The sequence below is a fragment of the Crocodylus porosus genome, unplaced genomic scaffold, assembly GCF_001723895.1.
Source record: "Crocodylus porosus isolate Cpor-Errol unplaced genomic scaffold, CroPor_comp1, whole genome shotgun sequence".
Classification (NCBI taxonomy): Eukaryota; Metazoa; Chordata; order Crocodylia; family Crocodylidae; genus Crocodylus; species Crocodylus porosus.
In genome coordinates, this window is record NW_017728923.1 from 16839770 (window position 1) to 16864176 (window position 24407).

At 40.5% G+C, this 24407-nt stretch overlaps 1 protein-coding gene across 4 annotated transcripts in view; it reads right to left on the bottom strand.

Annotated features, from left to right (window-relative positions):
* Positions 1-491: 491 nt before the first annotated feature.
* The window catches only part of MKL2 (MKL1/myocardin like 2), a 160310-nt gene continuing 136394 nt past the window's right edge, over positions 492-24407 (bottom strand). For 2 of the 4 annotated variants that reach the window (XM_019540134.1, XM_019540135.1), the window contains 6 exons: positions 22715-23713; positions 20074-20229; positions 18595-18750; positions 18195-18332; positions 11822-11882; positions 492-6600 (listed from right to left, as the gene is read on the bottom strand). In XM_019540134.1, coding sequence (XP_019395679.1) covers positions 6077-6600; positions 11822-11882; positions 18195-18332; positions 18595-18750; positions 20074-20229; positions 22715-23713 — 2034 coding nt within the window. In that variant the 3' untranslated portion in view covers positions 492-6076. Of the gene's footprint in view, positions 6601-11821; positions 11883-12778; positions 13059-18194; positions 18333-18594; positions 18751-20073; positions 20230-22714; positions 23714-24407 lie in introns of those variants that run through there. The other 2 variants (XM_019540137.1, XM_019540138.1) reach the window with 2 other exon arrangements.

The following is a 24407-nucleotide window of genomic DNA, read 5'->3' on the forward strand; positions in this document are numbered from 1 at the left end:
ACTCATCTCCAAAAGCCCTAGGAGGAGGAGAGTACAATGCCTTCCTACTTAGACTATACAATGAAGTAAGATTCCTGCATGTACAGGATGCTTTGTGTATTTACTTTCCAAGTGGTAAGACTTTTATAGTTGACCTTTGACATGTATGTTTTCACCTTCTTTAGTTTTTGCAGGCAATTTTAGTTTACCTTTAGTTTCTTGCCATTCACTGCAGATGCTGACAATTTCCCCCCCGCCCCATAGTTTCAGGTAAATGAAGCACATACACTAAGCATCTTCTCAAATGTAACATGCCACTTGTCTTTGCAGGGGATCTCCGTCATGGACTTTTATTCTCATTCCTCTTGAGATTGAGGGGATCAATAAAAAAACAGTACACAAATCAGGACTGTGGTTATCTTGTTGAATATTACTAATGTCATATTAAGTTCTTTGTGGCTTTTTCTGATATTTCTCTCACAGTTTTAGTTGAACACAATAAATGTATGCGGTTTATCATTTTTTTTTATTTGAGACACAAATAGCAAAATACTGAGATATCAAACATTTCCTCAGTAGCTACAATATTGCCACTATGTACAAAAAATTTGATAAATGTACTACACATATAAAAATACAGTATGCATTACATATATACAGTACAATGTGCAAAACATATGGCATTCAAATATGGAATTGATTTCAGGGGTGCAAACAGCAAATACAAAGGCATCATGGTTTCTTATAGAAAGGCAATACATGAATGGATGCCCTGATTGCCATACTTTTTTTTACTGATGTAGCATGTAAATGAAGAGAGCTGTACAGACAGGTATCCATCTTCTTTTTTTCATCAAGTGAGATGCTAAGACATAATTTTGACCATGAAAATAAGAAGAGAAACACCAATGACTGTAAACATTATTTTTACTGCAAGCAGTACAGTGAAGAAACAGCTATCTGAAAAGAAGCCTGTGTTTATTACCTAAAACAGTTGCTCAAACAGCAAAACAAATGTGTACTGTTATACATCAAAATCAACTTCAAAATATATACATCCTTAATTAAAAAAAAGATAATTTTAAACTGATAATACTTTTTGGGACTGAATTTTCTATGCTTCAAAATACAAAGTGCCTCCTTTGGCAATAAAAATGGCAATCCTTTGGTTCCTATTAAATAAAACATTGTATTAGTAGAACTTATTGAGACTATGTATCTTTTGAATATCTAAGCAGAATTCTTTACCCTCCCCCCCAAGGACATTATAGCGCTAGAGTCAAGGTACACTGATTTCCTGTTTTTCTCTGAAACTGCATACAAACGTTCAGTTTCTACTGGGAGAATTGCCTAGATCTTGGTAGAAAACAAAACTCTGCAGACATTTAAGCATTTTTTCCCCCAAGAGGTAAAATGGCTGTTTCTGGAGAAAAATAACCTGGGAACAACCAGAGTTAAATTGCTCTTGGAAGAGTTTCTCCCAAGAAACTCAAAGTCTCCACACTTTCTTCTGGCTTACCTCCTCTTGGGACTGTCTGTGGCTTTTCAACAGCAGCCACCTGCCACTTGACAGCCTGCCTCCTTCCTAGGCAGCAGGAGGACAGACTGCCAATTTAGGGGCTCCCCTAAGGGCAGGGGTGGCCCAGAGAGATCCCTGGCTGCAGACCTGGCCTGCAAAGCTATTTCTTCCAGCAGAAATATAGGTCAGTACACAGCCACAGTCAACATGACACCTGCTAGATTTCTAAAACTGCATTTATATACCAAATGCAAGGTTTTTTTAATTCAAATCAGACACTGCAGAATAAAAGAAGTGTCTTCTTTCAGGAATCAAATTGTACTGACAGGTGTTTTAACAAAAATATTTGGTAGGATTTTCTTTTCCCTAATTTTTCAGGTCAAACTATTTTAAGAACTTTATAAGAGTTCAGATGATATTCCTATACTAGAAATACATAACAAATAGAATAAAAGCATTTATAAAACAGCTGCATGCTCTACATTCCTGTATAGATTTTTTTTTATTTGTGTCATATGTTAAAATAATGGCAGGAAAATATGCAGCCATACTTTGTTTAAAGGCTGCTGGATTGCAATTTAAAGATTTAAGAGTAGTGCAGTGTGTTTCGACATTAAGGGTTCATTATTCAGAATTCTGTAGAACTAATTTTTCTTTCCAGTTTTAATAGAATTTGCTTAAAGAGTTTAAAAATACAATGATTCTATCCAAATAAAAATGATTCTTTACAACAGTCAGCTAGCTTTACTGCATTTTTACTACATAATGCCCTTCCAGTTAAAAGTATTCTGTGATTTGCATTTTACTTGTTTTATGACCCTTAGAGAAGTCAGACAGCTTGCTCTGGGTTATGATATTGCCTATCAACTACAAGTTTCAGATGGCTAAATGTGTTAACTAAGCAACATATGGATATTTTCTCTTGGAATTTTGTACACCTGTTTACCTTACAGCTACTCAAACGGGTGACCCAACAATGTTTCAAATAACTTTTGAAAAAGACATCAACATAGAATAGAAAATTCCTCCTAAATGCTAAAGCCTAATTTCACAAACTCACATTTATGCAAGCTCAGATTGCAGAATTCGGTCCTAGGGTTGATTGAAAAAAAATCTACCATAAATTTTGCTCTTCAGAAAGCCTGTTAAATTTATGACAAATATAAAGAACCATCAATAGTGTTCTAGAAAAAAATGCATGTAAACTTACATGCCTCAACAAATGTTGAATGGCACTAAAAAGTCAGAAGAAACACTGTTTCTGTGCTTAGTGACAAAAAGGTGGTGGTCTTTGTTTTGATAAGACCTTTCCCTTGGTTATAAAGTTACTATCCACTGACAGCAATTAAGCTACGTCTCTTAGTCTACTTCAGCCAGTACATGGCAAGTGTAGTACTAGTGCATTCCTTTCCAACTGTTTGCACAATGAGACATCATTCTGACTGTGGCAGTCACAAAACTGTACAGTTATATTAGAGTTTCAAGATGTATATATCCTATTTGTGTTACAAAAATGATCGTGTAAAAACATGCACAAAAAGAAAAATCTAAGCAAGAAAATCTTTTCACAATACCAGGTATACATGAATATGGCAAATATTGTAGCACATTTCAGAACATATGATCTAAAGCAAACCATTATATATGAGGTTTTATAATGCATGTAATTCTGAAACGTACAAAAAAATAATCATACCCCATACACTAAAATACTTGCATTTTTAGAACTTCACACTGATCCCTTTTGTGTGTGTATGTGTGTGTGTGCATTGACCAGGTTAGGGGAAAAACAGCTCTGTATTGGTACTGACAGATTTCAGAGCCTTGGGTACTTCTTCCACCTGCACTCAGATTCTTATGGGTTGGTTAGTAAACTATGTTGCCAGTGATACTTGTGTAGCAAGATACTACATAATATTGCCAGTTTTGAGCTATATTTACAGGCACATCAAAATGACAGTACAATTTCTCTCTGTGCTAGTCTGGCTAATTTTTTCCTCCAATAGAAAACTGATTTTAATTGAATTTTAACCCATCACATTTAAACAGAAAGCACAAACAAAAGGGGCCATTCTGTTACTATCATCTTTGGTCTGTCATTACATTTTTATACTGCACATTTTTAGTACAATATTTTACATAATACACTAACATACAATAGTGTAGAACAATATACATTTCATAGAGGTCCTCCTACCAGACCAAGAACCCACCTCTCTTGCAAGGTGTGAAAAGCCTCTAACTCCCACTGACTTCTGTAACAGCAGAGGGTATTTATTCAGCACCTCACAGGATCAGCCCCAAGAGAGCATGGTCAAGTGGAAAGGTAAAAGATGAGGATATTTGTTCAGTCATGTTCACAAGAGTCCTACCATAGTTATCAATACTTAAAAACAGAACACCACATTAAAAGTGTACTCATGTGCATATATACCATAGCCAAGAAAATCAGAACTTAAGGCAGGCTGTCTCAATGCAATATTGCCCTTGAACATTGCTTACACAGATGTGGATGGCAATATCTATGCACAACAATGTAGGATAAGAATAATGTTCTTAACTTCAAACTAGCGTCCTTTTTCTTGTGGGACACCCCTAATACAAGACATTTTGACTTTAAAGGACATTTAGTTTAAAAGTAAACTGCAGTGTGACTTCATAACTGTGACTTCATTAAATGCCTGCAATTTTTTTTTTTTCAGATACAGGTGTAATTGTCATGAAACCAAACCAATCACACTGATCTGACAGGTCCCAATGTACATATGTTATTTAGGCCTGAAAGTCTGATGCAATCCTTTGTGAACACAATTTTGAAGAAGCAGAATGGACTATATCCTCAGTGTCTAATTCTGTAATATTTCGACAATATGGAATTCTGGAACTTGAATATCTAAAAGATGATATTTTAAAAGTTCATTTTGGTATGTGTTATGATGTTATTATTATAAAGTTAATAGCCACTTGGTTTTCACTAAGTCATCCCTGAAAATAATGACTTGGCAAATTTTATTTCTGAAACTGAAAAAACCCAAATTGTTTCTGAACTGAGACCAATTTTCATCCCAAATATTGTTTTTATATAGTCTTAAAAGAACTAATGGTTTTTGATGGCTATGTGGGAATAACACTAGCCACACCAGTACAGCTACACTGATTGTATGGAAACCAAAATACAGTGTTCCAGAATATATAACTCTCACTTACATCATTCTTTGTAGAATCTAACTCAGTTGAAGCTAACATGGAAATAGTCAAGAAGAATAATAAGCAAGTGAAGGACTGCTCATCTTTTACTACATGCCTGCGACGCAAATAATGTGCATTCTAGCTTGGTAAATTTGCATCTTCATTTAGCAGCGTTTACTTGTATATCTTGAGGCCTTCCTATTTTTCTCCTCTTCCGCAGTGTTGTTTTAGGATTGCTTTTGAACAGTTTCAACCAGGATTAGGTACTGGCAGATGAAGTTAAGTTGTCTACAATGTCATTATAGCCTGTGCAATCTGGGGCTGATCCTGCAAACATACTGCACTTGATTGGATCATTTGTGCATAGGTGTGTGCAACATCAGAGCCCTAAAAAGCTTTACCAGAAACTCTTGTAGTAGACTGAAAACAATATAATGTGCTGAGGTGATTCACTGAGATATTTTGATAGATGAATCTCTTTAGCAAATACTATCAAACAATGGGAGTGAAATTGGATGTTTACTATTAGAATACTAGAGTCCATTGGTTGGTATGCCTACTGCTACCCTTCCCCCACAGAAATAAATTGTACAAGCCACAACAATAAAAAGTATACAAATACCTGTCTGATATACACATTAAAACCATCTATTAAATCCAGAGTGGAAAATTCAGTGTTCTCAAAATACCTGGCCTTTTCTACAGTGGATTATTCACAATTACACTTAAAATATCCCTTAGGATGCAGTTATGTCCTCCCCTCAGTATTTAAAATTGAAATAGAGTGAGAAAAGAGTTTAAAAAGTCACAAAACAAACCAAATACAAAACAAACAAATTAAAGGACTAGATACAAGTGAAATTTCACTGAACCAGCCAGTGCTTTTAGTTGCCTTTGCCCTCACAATGCATCTTGCTCTTGGCTCAGGCTGTCCACAGGAACAATTAAGTGCAGTGATACCTTCCCTTCCCCCAATGTATGCTCTCTTTGTCCATACTGCAGAATAAAATCTGTCCTGTTTTTCTTGTTTCAGTTCTAACCAGTGGCCTCATGTTATGCAATCTGAACATGGCAAAGGTATTAATGCTAATTCTTACATATACATTTTTTATGCTTCACCTTGGCAGTACTTTTCATTAATAAAAATACAACCATCCCTTTTCTGATCTGCGTAGTATAACACTCAAATGCCCCTGACTTGCATTACTGAGAATCTAACCAATTCATGGTCATGTACTTCAACATTAGTGAAGGCTTCTCTTCGAGCATTTCTCCTTCCCATCATTCTGTGGTAATTTACTTTAATTGCAATCAGAATGATGTAACAATGAACCTACACTGTAAACAGATCTTTGAAAGTCACATTCTTATTGGCTGCACTTTTATACCTTAATCCCAGTGCAACTGTAGGTCTTGAGGATCTAGAAAGTCAGTGGAAAACATACTTGGAGCAGCAGAGCCAAGAGGAGTAAGCCCTGATGAGGAATTGGGCATGGTAATGTCTAACCACTCCATATTGTCTAAATTTGTGTCAGAAAGGTCAAGAGATAAACAGGAACTATTAGCAGTGAATTGAGGATCAGATGTTTCCATGGGTGACTGGGAGTGATCAAGCATGCTGGAGTGATTGAGCAGATCACTTTGAAGGTCTTCAATCAGAGAAAATGACTCTCTGTCTTCGCTGCTGCTTGTTAACTGAGGAATTTCATTACCGGGAGGCAAAGTTCCATCCAAGAGAGCTTCAAGTTGGTTTTCTAAACTGTTTGCCAGTTCTAAGGAGACAGGAGGTGCCATTTGCACTTGCGGTGGTGGACGAGATACTACTGTATTCACTGGCATTGTGGTGATATTAGCTGTAACTGGTCTCATTTTGGAAATTGGAGATGGTTCCTCCTTTATTGGAAGGGAAATTTCTGCAAAAAGGAAAGTTAAAATAAATCAGTACAGATCACCATGCATTCAAATATTAGTATTTATTTCTTTACAGCCTTTAGTCAAAGAGGCTATGCTTTTTACAGCACCTGAAACAATAATTAAATGCTCTCCGGGCAGGGACTGTCTTTTTGCTCTAAGTAGAAGGCAAGAAACACAGGGGTGTGGAATCCTGTTTCCCTTTCCGAGCATAAATGGCAGTTTCCTAGCTGCATACCTGGTTGTTTGGCCCTCCCTCTACAACTGCAGATGGTTAAGTGGCCAGCACAGCCTGGCTGCATACACACATAACTGAGCATTCGTCTGGGGAAAAGCTGGGGAGGGTAGTTTTATTCCTCACCAGCTAAGGGCATGTTCTAAGGAAGCAACAGGCCCAGGTCCCAGGGGGCTTCACCCCAAGGGGCTTTGAAACTGCATCTCTAACTTCCCAGTACAGTGCTGTAACCATCTGGACACAGGTTAGGTTTTATCCATTCTTTATCCAGGCTGTATTCTGGAAGCTCAGCCATGGCCCCTTGCATTTAATAGTCATTGGATAAAATGAATTAAGAGCAGTATAGCACTCTACTAGGAGCCGGGGGCCAGGGTAGAACCTATTCCCTTCTACAGCAACATTCATCTCACTGACCTACACGCTGTGTGATGCTTCAGAGCTTGCACCTGCAATCCCACACATGGGGCTATGAGTGCAGCCCTGTGCATGTGCTGCATGACGGAGAAACTTCCCTACACTTGGCATGTTAAAGTTTGTGCCCACAGCCGCTTACATGGGGTGGGAGGGAATGGACAGGCAGGACTGGGAGCAGCGTCTGTGCCCTACACCTTCCCCAGACTGATCCCTGGCCTTGAAAGTGGGGACAGCAGGAAAGGGGGGCAATTGCAGGATAAATACTTGTACTGCTTCATTCCCAGAACAATTCCTCTAAAATTTCCACAGCTAGAAATGAACACGTACGCCCCCCCCCCAAGTTCCTCTTTTTCTTATGCTTTTTCTTCTTTTTTTGTTGTTGCTCATCCTCAACTTTTAGGATTTAATGTTGCAATTCTTCCTCAGTCAAGAAGCCTCAGGGAACTTAACATCACCAGTAGTATTGGGAAGGCCCATTATTACCTGAATAAGTGATTTGTACCTGTAATGGTCCAGGAAACATGCGAGGCACAAGACTTTTTGTGGATGGTATCTTTTATTGGACCAACTGCATGGTTGGGATAAAGTTAGACAAGCTTTCAGGTATCACATGGAACAAAAGCTTGTGTAAAACTTCACACTTTACTTCACAGGTGAGAATGACCCTCTTGATCCTGTTCTTTCATTCTGGTGAGTGGCGACTGGCTGCAGGTGGGGGGTGCACTGCCATGCTCAGGAGGTGCACGTGCTCCCAGGTGAACCCCCATTGCATCGCCTCGCCAATGCCCGTAGCGGCGGTGCCATGGCAGCGTGGGGCTGGGGTTTCCATGGAGACCAGCCCCAGTAGTGCTGTCAGGGGGGGAAGCTGCTCCAGACTGAAATCTTCCAGTGGAACTGGCATGACCCAGAGCTGGGACAGAGCCGTGATCCCCTGCCTGCACACCCTTGCCCAAGGCATGTGGGCAGCAGATCACAGCTCTGCCCCAGCTCTGGACCACGCTGTCCCTGCCAGCGCTGTGCTTTGTCTCGGCAACTAGAGCAACTCTCCATCCTGCTGCACACCCTGTCAGCGCTGCTGGGGTTGTGGAAACCCTGGCTGTGCACTGTCACAGTGCTGCCACTCCTGGGGTCTCCATGGAAACTGGCCACAGTGACAGGCAGGGGCTGCTGGGAAACAAAGTCCACTGTGGGCCTGATCTGGCCTGCAGGCTGGATTTTGCCCATCCCTGGTCTAGTCACTTGTCTCCTCGTTGCTCCCTAGATCTGATTATAGAACTCCTACACTGTGCAATTAATTTTTATTTTCTTTACTTAACCTTGCAGTAGTGCTTTGAGAAGCAGAAATACTCTTATTTGAGAATGTGTCTCAAGAACCACCTAATAACCTACAAGCAGTTATTAGCAGTAGCTACTTTCTTCCTTCTGACAGCAATATAAAATGTTTCCCAGTAGGTACTGTACAAAATTTGTTCATGCAATTTTAAATAAAATTACTTTGATTTCTCCCTCCTTAATATACATGATGACGTGGAGACTGTTTCATATTTTTTTCTGTTTAAACTGCGCAGGATGTTAGCCATTAAATAATAAATATAGGCACATATTTTATGTTTCTTCAGTAGTTCAGTTTTTCATAATGTGATGTTATATTTATATCCTACAGTTGAAAATATTTATCAGTGCTTTATTCTGAATATATTTTTCCCATTTTGTAACATACAGAACTTGCAATTGTTTACTTCCTCTAGTATTGTCCTACCTAAACTGAAGTGCTACTGCTGACACTTAGGATAAAGACACATACTGAACTCCACACGGGCTAACTTACCCTACTGAGAAAATGTGGAGTACAGACATACCCTTACAATGTAATCTGTTATGCTTCTCCTGTGAAGCTCAAAAATGTCTTTCCTTACTTCCAGCTGTTGGCCATGTGATATTGGGTTAGAATAGTAATGGAATTTAAGCTACAATCATGTTCATCACTTCAAGTGTGTGTCAGAATCCAGCGGGCTATTTCAAAATCGGTCCAAAGACAAGCTGATGATCTGTTTCTTACTCTCTTGTTCAGCTCTTGAGAGTCAATCAATCAATTAAATTCCCTAATCAATTGTGCCAACTAATTATTCTGGACAACAGGTTAATTCATTATTCTCTCTATTTAAGGTACCCTGATAACTATATGTTAGTGGCGTCTTCTCATTTAAAATGACCTACTGACTTCTAAACTGGGAGTCAGAATTTTACAGCATTACTTTACAGAAAAATTTGGCCAGGGGTGTAGAAACAATCTGAGATACAATTCTATCCTATAGTAAAACACCAGGGACCCGAGTTTTCCGTGGGAAAAAAGGGGAGAATCTCTGTTTAAAAAACACAAACATTTGTTTATCCATGACGTTCTGAAAACATGGTGGCGTCCCGCAGCAAGCTGTGGCCTGACTGGCTGAGAAGCAAATAACATGGAAAAAATAAAAGACATCAGAAATTGCACTGCTTGCTGCAAGACACTGTCATGCTTTCAGTAAGTCATGGATGAACAAGGCTTTCATGTTTTTCTATGGCAAATGGAAAACTAGGATCCCTGGTAATTATGTCTCTTGAATAGAAAAGCTCTTCTTTCAGGTTCAGTAGCAGAAATAGGCTTCCATGCACCAAGCATTTGAAAGAACAAGGAAGTTTCAGGCACATCTAGCTTGCCCCATTTCTTCAGCTGCAGGAACAGCTGGGGGCTTCGGGCTTCAGACTACCCCTCCCTCTGGCCTTCCCTTCTTTTCCCCATGCAGCAGGGAGGCGCCTTGCATGCAGTCAAGCAATGGGGGTGCAGAACGAAGTTGGGAGGCTGCACCTGGGTGCACAGTGAAGTGGAGGGTGGGAGAGAAGCATCAGGGAATGTGAAGTACAGTGGGAGGGTGGGGTGCAGTGCTGCAGGGGAAGGAAAGGGGTTACCTGACTGCACAGAGAAGCGGGGGTGGGGGTGCGATAAGAGGAAAATCTGTTTAAAAAATGGCAGGAGTGCCTGGGCCTGTGGTGCAGCAGCAGTAGGGCATGGTGCAGCAGGAGGGGCATCCAGGTATGTAGTGTGCTCATGCTGGGTGGAACAGGGACATGCAGCCCCAGGGCTCCACGGTCCCCCCTGATATGGCTCCTGCTACTGCAGCTTCTGGTATTGTGGCCTGAACAGCATGCTGCCCTCAGCCACTGAGAACTTGGACAGCCCTGATTTAAAGACTAGAATTACAAGAATGATATTCTTATGCAGGAAGAAACACACAGATGACAAGAAGGAACGGAGAATAACTAAGACATCATTTATTTTATGCAGGTTTTTCTTTGTCATTTGTCTGTCTCTTTCCCTTCCATCCTGCATGGCACAGACATAATGAACAATAAGAACAAGGGTGAGGTTTTCCTTGATAGCACTTGGAACAGCTCTACAGCCTCAAGCAATCATGATAGATTTCTGCTTCTTACAGTTTATTACTAAGTTGGCAGAAATAATATGCTGTTCTTGGAGACTTTTACTGAAGCCTGATAGAAAAGGGAACTGAGAGACCTAAATACCTGAATTACCCAGGCAGGGTGACTGAAGCAGCTCTCCAAATTTATTCATAATCTATCTGAAATTAAAGCAGTTGTTAGTCCTCAGGGATGATAATGATTGTAAGGGGACAAAGATTTTAGAGAATTTGGGAGATAACATGTTTTGTGGATCAGGAGGCTAAAGAGACCTTAAATACATAAAAATGTTTGTATAAGATTCTGGCTGCAGGAACTTCTGAATACTTATTAGTGCCTGAAACCCGCTAGTATAACTCACCTAGTGATGAGTCTCCTGAAAACACCTTGGACTAAAATCAACTGCATCTTCCCTTTCATCTTCCTCTCTCTCTTTCCCTGCTTGTGACACCCTATAACTCACTGTGCATTGAAACATCAGAAAATCATACATCTCAGCTCATAAACTGTACTCCAGTTAAAGCAGCTCAATTCTTATTTTAAATTTAATTATGCAAATAGTTTTCCAGACTTTTGCTATGAAGTTTCAGAAAACAGATTCAAATACAACTTGGGCAGGGCAGGGCCAGGGCCATAGACCATAGTTTACATTTATAAACAGATGACCAATATTATTTCATTTGCATTGAAATGAGCTGCAAACATTGATAAATAGAGCAAGAGTTGTCTAGTTAAACTAGCTCCTGAATAACTACTACTGAGACAGCATCCAAAAGTTTTAAACCAACAAACTGCAAACAACAGCTATACGCTTGGTGTAGGAGATGAATAACTATTTCCCTTTTTCTTCAGTGTGAACAGAACTTTAGCTTGTGACATATCTACAGTCAGGCAGTATTTTCAACTGAGTAAAGAACTATACAGATGTAGGTGAAAACTGAAGAAGTAATACTTTAGATGATTTATAAATATTGCCTGCCCCAGCAAAGAAGAATCCTCTACAGTGGCACTTCCTTCCTTAGTCATACTGTTGCATCTTAACTTATTCCCAACTTCTGTCAGTTTGCTAAACTGCTTCACATCTGTGCATCATATACTATTTTAAACTGATTTACCTCCGCTCTTAATGAGAATATCAAAGAGATCATCCATCTGCTGACTGTGTGCACTGGAAACCTGTAATAGAAAAAAGGGTTATTCTTTGTCACGCAGACCTTACTCTAAGCTAACTGATGCCAGCTTCTCACAATAATACCCAAGCTACTAACTTGGGCTGAAGGCTAGCATGACTAGTAAGAGTTTTTTAACTTACAAAAATGGAGAGGAAGGGAGGGGATGCCAGGGAAGTATGCAGCCTAGACAACAAAGTGGAGGAACAAGAACTATCAGCGCAAGACACAAAAGTGAATTCTGGAGGGACTATACATATGGTGAAATAGCAATCATGTCTGGAATACGTGTTGCTCAGGAAAGGTAGAAATAAAGGGAAAGGTGCTGGGCTCAGTTTTCTGACTTTTAATTCTTAGTACAAAGCCTGGGCCAGAAATAGTGTGTTGCTGTGGAAAAAGCTGAGGATTAGGAAGCTGGCTGGAAAAGTTTGGTGCTGTAATGCAAGAAAGATGTCTGGTTGTTTCATTTGTCCTGTGCTCAACAAAGCAAATCTTCATACATTCTTGTAAACCAGGGGCGTCAAAGATATGTAGGCCAGGTCCAGCCTGCAAAGCCCTATTGTTCAGCCCACAATGCTGCCTCAATTTCTCAAAGATTAAAAATTTAATTTGATATTTTCATGCTCATGAAATTTTTTGACAAAAAGTTAGGAGGCAGAGTGAATGCAGAAGAGTACAGGAATATATAGGAAGAAATGGGATGGATTGGAATATTGCAGAATGATACACTCAGAGATTAAAAACAATTTCTGTTACAACCTGTAGGCATATCACAATAGATTAGGATAGATTAGCGTTTCCCAACCTTTTTCGCCCCACAGCACATTTACTGAAATGAAAAAGCACCATGGCACACAGGACACCGATTGCGAGGAGGGAGGGAGCAACCACAGAAACAGAACCTCTCTCAAAAGCAGAGAATAATAGTTTATTTGTTTAGGTTAGTAGACCAAAGCTACAGAGACTCATAATCTAGTTGAAATTAAGGCAGTTGCTAGGCCTCAGGGAGCATGATGACTCTTAAAATAGTTATGCAGTAACGGTAAATAATATATTAAGTAAATGTTGATAGATAAATATGACTATGTATTACAGTAAAAATACTGATAAAAGCTGTGCATGCCAGGAGGTACACACACAGGGATGTGACTATCCATCTTGAATCATCCATGACAAAAGTCATCTTTTTAAAATAAATGGGAGTCATGGATCATTAGCATAACTTTACAGCTTCTTTTAAACTAAAAACTGGAATTTACAGAAACAAATGAAAACAGATCAGCAACAAGGAAGTGTAGAGATAATGAAGTGTGTGTTGGGAAATGGAGACACAAAATCAAAACTTCCCAAATGCAAGAAATCAGGAAGAGTGCCAACAATTTCCTAGTTGAACACTGAAATTCTGTTTTCCCATGAGCTGAAAAGTGATTTTTGCCAAAGCGTATGAGGATTGGCATTACATACAACTGGTGCACTACATTCACAAATCCCCGGTTTGGATTTGGTAAAAAAATTCTGAAGCAGTAAGGCTTTTCAGTTTGTAGGCGGACTCGTGTGGCAGAAGCTCTCTTCGGATTTTGTAGCAAGGCTTTTAAAACTTCAGCTCTTTATTGCTATGTTCTCTTCTAAGAGTAACAACTTGGACAGATATGAAATGTGGATGCTGTGCTTTTTGGCATGCCAAGCAATATCACAGTTCCTAAAACATGGAGAAAAACAGGTGCAAGTGATCATCATGACAGGAAAGGAGAAGCAGATGATAACTCTAATTCTCTGTGTGACAGCAGATGGCTGTATACTGCCTCCATATACAGCTTCTAAGCAGAAAGGCCTGTCAAGGGACAATTTCCCCAAAATAATATTTGTTTAAGTGCAGGTAAGAAAATGAATAGCTGAGGAGCTTATACTGAATTGTCTGCAGAAAGCATGATTTTGGTCACCTGGTGCCCTGTTAAACCAAATCAAATGCTTGTGATGGATGCTTATGAAGCGCACAAAACCTATGCAGTTAAGAGGACAGCTGTGACCACAAAACTGACCTGGTTATCGTGCCAGGTGGGCTAATGTTATAACTTAAGCCATTTAACATCTATGTGAACTAGCTACTTTAAATATAACACTGAGAAATCTTTATCACTAAATGGTTTGTGAGTGAAGAAACAGCTGACATTAACTGGATGAAGATACTCTGCATTTCCTCTTCTCTGTGAATGGATTATTAAAGCATGGGACACTATAAGACAAATCGATGCAGTCCTTCTAAAAAGGTTCTCTCTCAAACTAGCATGATAGAACAGAAAAATATAGTCTGGGAGATGTAAAGTGAGAGAGAATGACTAGGAGAGATTTGTACTGTTATATTTGTAGTATTTCATAGCAAAAAGCAGGGTATTGTTTTCCTTTCTTTAAAAAAAATACAGTAGTTCCTGTATGCACAAGAGGTTATTTTCCTGTAAATGTTGCTATTTGATATTTGCTTTCTCCAATTATAGAAGAACAATCCAAAAAAAACTTAGATGCATGTTAAATTTGAAGGTATTTTGCATTCAAAGGAATACGGAATTTAACTTGAAGTACAATGATGGGACAAAACAGATTGACGTAAGTTGACCTTGAATAAATTTAGCCAAGAAATCGAAATGCTGACCAAAGCAATGACAGTGGAACTACTTTCCAGTAGCAGAAAGGGGCCAAGAAGCCTAAAAAGCTTTAAAATGCACTGAGTTGAAGTTATGAACAAGGTTATATACAATGTGGCTGCTTAAGACAGGATGGGACTGGATTTGATTCATTTGAGGAATCCTAGCCACAGAGCCTAATTTGGTGGGTATGAAGTTTATCACAATATAAATTGCTGTGTCACCAGATAGCTCCCTCATATATCCAACTTCAGCTGCAGCAGGGATCATACTTCCTCCACTTGTGTGACAGGAGGGTAGAAAATAGACAGAGACAAAAACTACCAACAAGGCAGATTCTTACAGGGGAAGACTGGGAGAGACAAAGGAAGCTTTGGACAGGAGTGGGGACAGAAGGGGTGCTTAAACTGGCTTCTGTAACAGGGGAGGCTGGTGTGGCTGTAAAACTGCATTTAGGAAGTTGTTTCTTCTAATAATCTGCAGGGCTGTGTGAAGCAGCAACTCCTCGATTCAGCTTCAGACTTGGCCGATTCAGAGGGACAGTGATTTGATTTGCTGATTCGAATCACTGTCCCAATTAAATCTGGTTGATTTGGATTCAGAGATTTGACCGCTGAATCAGGCCAAATCTCCTCTAAATCAAACAGGTGGCAGCAGCAATGTTGGCAGCGGGGGCGTGGTGGCAGGGAGCGGGGTCCCACCACCTGCCCACTCACCCTGCCCCCCATGTCTGCCCCTCCCAGCCCCAGCATCCCGGTGCTTAAAAAGTCCCACACTCACTGGCAATCGGGGCCTCTGGAGGCTTGTGGCAGAGCCCCCCCACGCAGTGCGAGGCAGTGGGGATTGGCCCTCTCTGCCTGGCACCCACGAAGCAGCTGTTGCATCACGCAGGTGCAGCGCAGCTCAGCAGGGTGCCGTGGGGCTCCACACGCAGTCCGGGAGCTGGGGTTACTTGGGCTGGGGGCTGCTCAGGTCTGGGTGACTGCTGGAGCCACACCCCAGCTCAAGGACAGTGTGCAGCGCCCTGCTGAGCCGCACTGCACCCACACGATGCAACAGCTGTCGCGTGGGGGCCAGGTGTGGGGGGGCATTCCCACTGCCCCACGCTGTGCGGGGGGGGGGGGGCTCTGCCACGAGCCCCGAATTGCCATTTCAGCAGCTGCTGAGTGTGGGCCTTTTTAAGTGCTGGGATGATGGGGCTGGGTGGGGCAGCCATGGTGGGGAGGCTGGGGGCACTCAGGGGAGCCGGTGGGGGATGGGGCCAGGTGCGGTTCCCCCCCATGGTCCCTCTCCCCCTCCCCCTACTTACCAGCACAGAGCCTGGGTCCAGCTCCCTGTGGCAGCGAGCAGGGACCACCCGAATCTCTGAATCAATCAGAGGCTTCCGATTAGATTTGGACCTTTTAATGGGTCTCCCGTTTCAATTCAGATTCGGAGATTCAGCCCCCGAATCAGGCCAAATCTCCTCCGAATCGAATCAGCTACTGAAGCTTCACACAGCCCTAATAATTTATAACCAAGCTTTATTCATCAAGTAAAATTAATGGTAAGCTTTGCAGAGTTGCAAATTTTATCTGTTATGCCCTCATCTCTTATATGACACCCAAAGAGAGAAACTGTAAACTAATGCTAATGCTTTAGATGAAATTTTAAAAAAGGGCACATTTAAGCTGCGGTGGGAGTCTGAAGAGTCAGAACTAGACTGCAAGATAGGCTCCTGGACTATCAGTTTCCACCTTTGAGGAGAAAATCTGAAATACTGAGTCCACGTATATACATTCAGTTTCTCCTGGGAGAGTTACTTCTCCCCCAGGACCAACCACAAATGTACAGATGCTCAGGATTTTTCACCCAGACAGCTGCTTGAGTAGAAAAACAACTGGGGAACAACCAAGGTTAAATTGCTCCCAGGAGAGTTTCTCTTGGGAAAATGAACATCTGTACATGTTGTCTTCCGATAGAACCCACAGCACAATTCTCCAGCATCCCAGGGTGCTTTGCTCCTCCCTCCCCTCCTCAGTCCTAAGACAGTGCGTCACTTGCTGGACTCTGCTGCTTCCACCAAGCAGGGGATGGAACCCCCACCACAATTCTCTGTCCCTGCATGGAGACGCAGGCAATCTGGGTGAGCCAGTCAGGATTGTCCTGTGCACCACTGCTGTTCTGTCTCTGGGTAGGCTGAAGGAACCTGCAGAGCATGCTGAGATGTGTGCACAGGGTCCCCCGGGCTTCGCAGTATCAGCACTGCAAGCTCTTTGGTCTTCAAAGGCTCAGCATTTGAATGTCTGTGCAGATGTTCCTAGGTAAGGTTTTCTCCTAGGAGAACAAACCTGGGAGAATCCCCTCAGATTAACTGAAAGGAGCCTAAGTCTGCACCCTAAGCATGTGCTTAGAGACTCAAGAATGATGGGCAGTTTCCAGACTTGTTTAGACTCAAGTTGTAACACTCCTAGGAATGCAGCAGTTGGGTCCCTGAGAGCAATCTGGTGAGTAACCAGTAGGGAACATGTTGCCAGATAACTACCTCAAGAAGCCTAAAAGTATTGCGTTAAGTATTAGTCTGGATTAGGACCCTTTTTTTTAAAAAAAAAAAAAAACAGTTTTAGAACTAGCCCAATGTGTTTTGTAGTTTAAATCTCTTATTTCTCTTCTTCTATGGTCCGTAACGGAATCCAGACTTGGGACACAAATAGAAACACAATAAGATTTAGGTTGCTAAACACTTATATTCTGGCCATTGAGGTGGGATGCATAAAACAATTGGAAACTATTGTCATACAAATCCTGAAAGGCAAGGATCAACATTTTGTTTTTGTTCAAAAGTTACTATGAAACACAGGAAAAACGGATGAAAGTTCCACAACATCTTGCCTCGGCTTTTTCTCACTGTCAACGTGACTCATGTTCTGGTAGTATCTGAAGGCCCAGTTTCCAGTATTTCTATTATATAACCTTGGAAGTACAAAGAGATGGAAACGTATGTCTTAGACTTCCTTGAAGATTAGTTATTTTCAGTTTATTAAGGGTCAGATTTAAGCATCTGGACTCTGAGGAGTTGAAGCCATGCCATGTCACTTAAAGGATTTTATTACTAGACTAGCCAACCGCCTGTCAAGAATGATGGGGGGTGGGGTGGGGAGGAGAGAGGGCGGGGATGGAGTGCTGCCACCTAATGCCCCATGCTGCCACTATTCTGTGTCTTGCAGGAGCAGTTGGGGGAGCCGAGGCCAGCAGCGCCCACCCTCTGGTCCTCAGTGCAGGTCTGGTATCATGGCGGTGCCCCCCCATGCTTGGAGCACTCTGATTGGCTGTTTCCATCAGTCAATCCGAGTATGAATAAAACATTATAGACAGACTTAGGCTTTTATAATATTAGAATTGTCAGATCTAGGCATCATTTAAGAAATGACTGAGGTTCTTAAATTTCAAACTAGTATTAATACTGGTAAACATCCAACTTTTTTCAGTGTGGCAATAATCTTACATAAAGAATAAAATCAGTTTAACAGAAAAAAGAGCTTTCAGAGTTAGGATTATGAGTTATCAAACTGTTAGTAGCAGTGGAATGCATACAGAGAAATCCTAGCACCAAGAGACCAAGTAATTATAACACTGTGATAAACAACTTTAATTCTGTGGAAAAAACACAGCTACCTATCAGGCAAGTAAGAGAAAACTACCTCTCGGTGAGATGCTTGCATGTTGCGGGTCTGTTTTATGGCCTCTTCATAACGTGGAGGGTCTTTTGTCTTGGTTACTGGCCTGCTGAACAGAGTGTGTTGTACAATGTACGGTTGGGACTGAGATGGTGAGCCAGGCTGTATGAAATAGCAATACAACATACAAATTAAATCTGTGACATTCAATTTACTAGAGGTACCAGTCTTACATTTATCCAATCTTATTAATAATTAATCACCAGCAGATACACTACCATTTAGTTGTAAAATGTAATACCTATTGACATGCAAAATACTTTCCCCTCATCTTAGAGTGATATACAATGACTGTAATGTAATAATGAATATTTTGAATTAAAAGGAAAGTGGGATCTGACAAGCACAAGTGAATTAGACTTACCTTATTATGAACAGTGGGTCCATTTTGAACAGAAGGAACCTGATTGTTCCCAGTGTGAAGAACAGTATTTCCCTTATTGATAAAAGGTTGTGATAGCTTTGTAACAGGTGGATTTTGATAGGAAAATACTGTATTGGATGTAGTAGGTGTAAAAACCTGTAAGAATTGATATTCTGTCAATAGCCCATCTAATTTTACATTAAGCTGGTTAAATCACATTAAATCTTACTGTCCCATTTTCTTCTCCCTTTTTTAGCCTCTCTCCATTTAACTTCCATCAAGGGAGAAAATTACTGTAGTCCTTAGGTCTATAGTAATTTTCAGTATATACCTAATCCTGGAGAGACGAATCTTACTGTGTGATATTGAGCTTTTTCACTTTAAATTTATAAAACTGCTTCAGTCTGACAAATGACTTTTGTTAATTATATGCTAGAGACATAGCCTAAAAACCTGTGGGTACCCTTTTTAGGGGAGCAAATGAGCCATCAGACTTTCTGAGAAGAATATCCTGTCTGATGCATGAGAATAGAATTATGTTCTTCTGAAGACAAAGCATTTTAAACATGCATAATATCTCCACCTTGTGGACAACAAAATAAAATATGGTGTATGAATTTATGTCCTCAATTCTAAACTGGGCCTAAGAGAAAGCTTCAGTGTAACTCAGCCATTCATGATGCACTTTCAAGGAAAAAGGGAAGAGGGATCTAGACTTCCCCTTTGTAAATCTGGATTGCCAAACTACATAAAGCCAGTAAAGTTAGTCTCTGTACTTTTAAGATGAAGTCCTTATTTCAGAAAAATCCTAAGAAATGAAAACCTGGGAATGATGCTTCCCCCTTCATTAAATATATCTGTTATCATATATGAAACAGCTAGCAGTAATATAACACTTTTCATTCACTTGATCTTGAACCCTTTTAGTAAAGTAAGTATTAGTCCCATTTTGTCATATGAAGAAGATGCAGTACAGAGACATTAAAGATACCTGTAGACAAGTGGGGATGCTGCTCCAGAGTGCTGTAATTACAGCACATTGGAGCAGACTTGATTAATCAGTCATGGGATTAATTAGTGTGCTCCAGCAGCCTCCATGTCTCATGTATTCAGCATCCCTGCACTTCAAAATGGCGGCAGAGACACTTTAACTAAAACTCATTAAATGAGCTTTAGTCAAAGCACCCCTGCCACCATTTAAGTGTAGGACACTGACTACACAAGGTGCTGTGGCTCTTGGAGCCACTCTAAAGTGCCCTTCTCCTCAGCCCTGGAGCATGTGTAAAGACACCGTAAGTGACTTACCTCTAGCACAACCAGGAAGAACATCCTTTCTGTTAAACTACAGCATCTCATTTAAAAGGGTAATATTTGTTAACGGTGCACACAGGTTACCATGCATGGCATGGTAAAGATTCTATGAAGTAACATAAATTGCAGCATACCCTATTTCAACACATCTCATTGCTATTCACAAACCTTTCTGATTTGCTGGACTTGACTGAGCACATGCTGTGAGACAGAATTCTGTTTAGATTGCGAAGTATGTATTTGTGGGGCTGTCTGGGCCAGACCAGTGGATGAAACAGGAGCAGTTATTTGTGATGGCACCTGAATTCTTGCTTGCGATTGAGCCTGAATAATGAAAATAATGTGTTACACAAAAAAATTTCTATAATATACTTCAGTATAGATTCTGCAATACAGATACAGCAGCTATCACCCCAGAATGATATTAACAGCAATTTTTACACAAGACACAGGACGTGATTATTTTGCTCAACTAGGTGCTGCTGAGGCTTCACTTGGGAATATCCAGTTGTGGGCACCATACTCTAGGAAAGAAGCAGACAAACTGAAGAGATTCCAGGTTTAGAAAAACATGACCTGGAGCAAGGGGGTCAACTCACCTGCCTCCATGGATCAGATCCAGAATGCAGGACTTCTTCCAGGTGGGTGACCCACCTCTAGTGGAGGAGCAAAGGCCTAGGCTTGCTCCCTGTTTTCCACTGGTGTTGATTTTAGTCCTCAATGGCAACTAAAGACTCTGGTGGCACGCAAGGAGGTGGGAGGGGGGCAAGCAGCAGTGACATTCACCTGGTGGGCTCTGAGAAGCCCTGTGAGCTGCATGCAGCCTGTGGGCTACCAGTTGAGGGAAAGCTTACCTAGAGGGAAAGGATGAAGGAACTGGATTGTTTAACTATAGAAGAGAAGACCGAGGGGGCAACATAACTTTTTCAGTATGTAAAATACTTTTTATAAAGAGAATTATTGTTCTACATGGCCACTTGAAAAGGGCAAGAGGGACATAAGCTCAATTGTCAGGGAAGATGATTTAGGCTGGATATTGGGGCAGGGTGGTGGGGAGGTGAAAGTGTGGAAACTTGAACTGTTACAGAGCAATGAAACACTGCAGTAAATTACTTCACTGGAGGTTTCTAACAAGAAGTTAGACAAATATCAGTCAGACTTAGTTTAGGAATACTTGATCCTGCCTCAACACAGAGGATTAGACAAGCTGACTCGCGAGTTCCCTCCTAGCTCTATATTTCTGATTGTGTAATTATCAGATAAACAATTATTCTTGGTGTTGTTAACACAAAATCAGTTGGGAAATCACATTTACTGATCAACCACTGTCTCACTTCCCAATTCCACAGAAGCTCTGCAGTTTCTAGTTTAAGCATTTAAAAATGAGTCTCTCTGTACACATTTTAAAAGTGAGTATATCTCAGAATAAATTGCTGGGCTTGGGGGATGCATACTCTACTCCAGAAGAGTATGAACAAGGCATATGTGTATGCAGTCTCTTCACCAAACCTTGCTTAAACAGCAAATGAAACATACAGAATACCTAGTTGAAATCCCCTCTCCATACACCTGCTTCTTGTACATTTCTCTTGCTGCTCAAACTTTAATGTATAATAGTATATTACACATGCAATGCCAAAATAACATGTAAACAACTTTTCTATGCTGAGGCTTGACCTTTTTATTCCCCATTCCAATTTTCATGGGTTTCCTTCATAAACCACTTCATTACTGCACAGCTTTGAATGTATAATTGTGTAAGTATGGTACTTAGGAATTCATCAACTTTCCTCTTCCTAGTCTATAAGCTTGTTGTATTCTGGCAAATGCCAGTGAATTCACTACTACATATTGTGCATCAGAATGATTCAACTACTCCATAATGCAGAAAGTGATATATTCATATGATCCTATGTGTAAGTTGGACATTACTTCTGGGACAGGGCTTTAAAATCCTGTTGGCTATTCACCCAGAGCAAGCAGAAACTCTTCTCAAGTAACTGACGCTGAGGGTTGCCAGAGGAAAGTAGTAACGGTACCAATAGTGTGTAACAGAACAGATAGGGTACTGGATTTACTGCTTTTCCTGAGGGCAAGGGAACATGAGAAGAGCGGCCCAAGTAGAAAAGAGCCATAATTCTATGCAGTCAAGGGTCCTTACAAAGAGGGAGACACCCTTTGCTTCCCAAAAATATTAGCTGGCAGGCAAGAGCCACATAAGAAGGGCTGCCGAACTGAACAATTATGGGGGGCATATAGTGTTTGAACCCAGAAGTCATTTAATTGGGGCTAAAGAGAGCCAACACTGGTTAATTGGAAGACAAGTGGATTTTACTTTAAGGGGATATCATAATTCCTCCCCACCTTTTTTTTAAATAAATGAAGGAATAACACATTAGCTGTATGGTGATGGGTCAGATAGGACAAGGATGTAACACTACAAATTAAAGCTGTGCATAGGAAGTGTAGCTAACTGCAGATGCTTTACATTTGGACAGGTGTGTGTCAGGACATTTTTCTAAGCCTTATTTGAATATTTTTGCTAGAGTGCTCAAAAAAGATTTTCTAACAAGAATCCAAGGACCAGAAAAGAAACTAGAAAAAGATTAAAGGCCAAAAAGTGACTTTTTTTGCCTAATGCACCCGTGACCCAAGTCACTAATTTTATACAGGTCTTATAAACAGTACACTTCTATTGTACATGAAAAAATGAGAGAGAGCGAGGGAGCAAGCACGAGCACACATACATGCTAATTTTGCTTACTATTGTCAATGATACTGAATGATTTAAGTTGAAGAAACAACATACCTGTAGCTTTATATTGCCTACTGGTAGCTGTACTGAAGTGGAAGAATTCGGTCCCTGGATAGACAATGGAAGTAGCAGCTGTGCTGTTCCTTGAGTAGTCAGTAAAGCTTGAGGCTGGGCAACAACTGCAGTTTGTGGCTGTTGCTGAGAACTCACATAAAATTGAGAGATGACATTCTGTGGTTCAGCTTTGGCAACAGGCACCTCTTGCTTGATGATAACAGCCTTTTTGGCAACTAGGCTCTGACTACTAGTAGACATTGGTTGTGCTAAAGAATGGTTGGCTATAGATGCTGACTGATTTCCATTAGAGCAGTCAGGGAGAGCATTTTCATCTTTGACAGCAGCACTGCATTGTTTCTGATCCAAAGCAGTTATGGAATTACTAGAAGATTGGGCCTGCTGCTGCCCCCGTTTCTCAACCTCAAGTTGCATTTTTAGTTCTTCCACAAGTTTCTGCTCCTGTTCCAGTTTTCTTTTGAGCTCTTCAATCTGCTTCTCTTTTTCTTGAAGCTTGCGGTCCTTTTCTGCTGCATCAAACTCCATGCTTGACATGCTTCCACTGGCATGACTTGCACTGTCTTCATTCGTAGTGACTCTTAGAGGTGAGGTATTTAAGAACTGGGACGGTGACATCATGGTCATCATTTCTGTAAAACTATCTGTCATATTAGTATCATCTGTGCTTAGATTGGATTGCTCTGAAGGAGATGGGGATATGGGCAAAGGGGAGCTAGTGCTTTCAGTATGTGCTGCTTTTGCAGTAGATGTTTTTTCTGTAGGAAAGCTGGACACAGAACTAACAACTGCTTTATTTAGCGTTGAAATGGGGAATCCCACTGTCACCTCCCCAGTGGAAGTTGCTGTCGTAGTAGTGTTACTAGTAGTGACTCCATTGTTGTTAAGATCTTGATAAGGTTTCAGACGCTCTATAAGATCTGTTTTAGTTCCAGATACAGGTAATCCCCTTAACTTCAACTCCATCTTCAGTTCAGCAACCTGAAAATATAAGTTACATTATTAAAACATGTTACTTAATGCCAAGTTTTGTTTGCATTACATTTTGCTACAGCATTTCTTTCTCAGTATATTCATGTTTCATTAGTCACAGGTCTTTTATATAAAAAGATTTCTTACAACAGTATTTCTTCTTCAACTGCTCCCTTAAATTTGGTGGGTGGCCAAACACTCATGTTAGTACTATTAAACTGTACAATACTGGATAAACCTCATATGACAATGTAGGTTCACTGTATGCTATACACACAAAATGACTCTACATTTGGGTTGAATAAGTCTGTAACAAACTTAGAGTATGTAACGGTTCAGATTAAAGCACTGGGTAAAAGTGTATATTGTAGAGTCATTTCTTTATGCCAGTATGACAAATTCTGGTACCTTCTGCATCAGAAATGTATCAAGTAGATTGATGACTCAATATGCTAATAATAGCTTTTAGATCCTGCCTTCAGTTAGGTATTGACAAAATGTTACTAATTTCAGGTAGGAATAGTCATCAATAGGTGGCCAAAGCTCTTTTAGCTCAAACAGAAGGAGTTTAGCTTGGCTAACTTAATATCTATTTATACAACTGAATATACTTTAAGAGTTGTTTGTTCCTTAACTCTCACAAGCAGAAGTCACAAAGTCTAGAGATCTGAGACAGATATCTGAATGATTTTTGATTTAATGG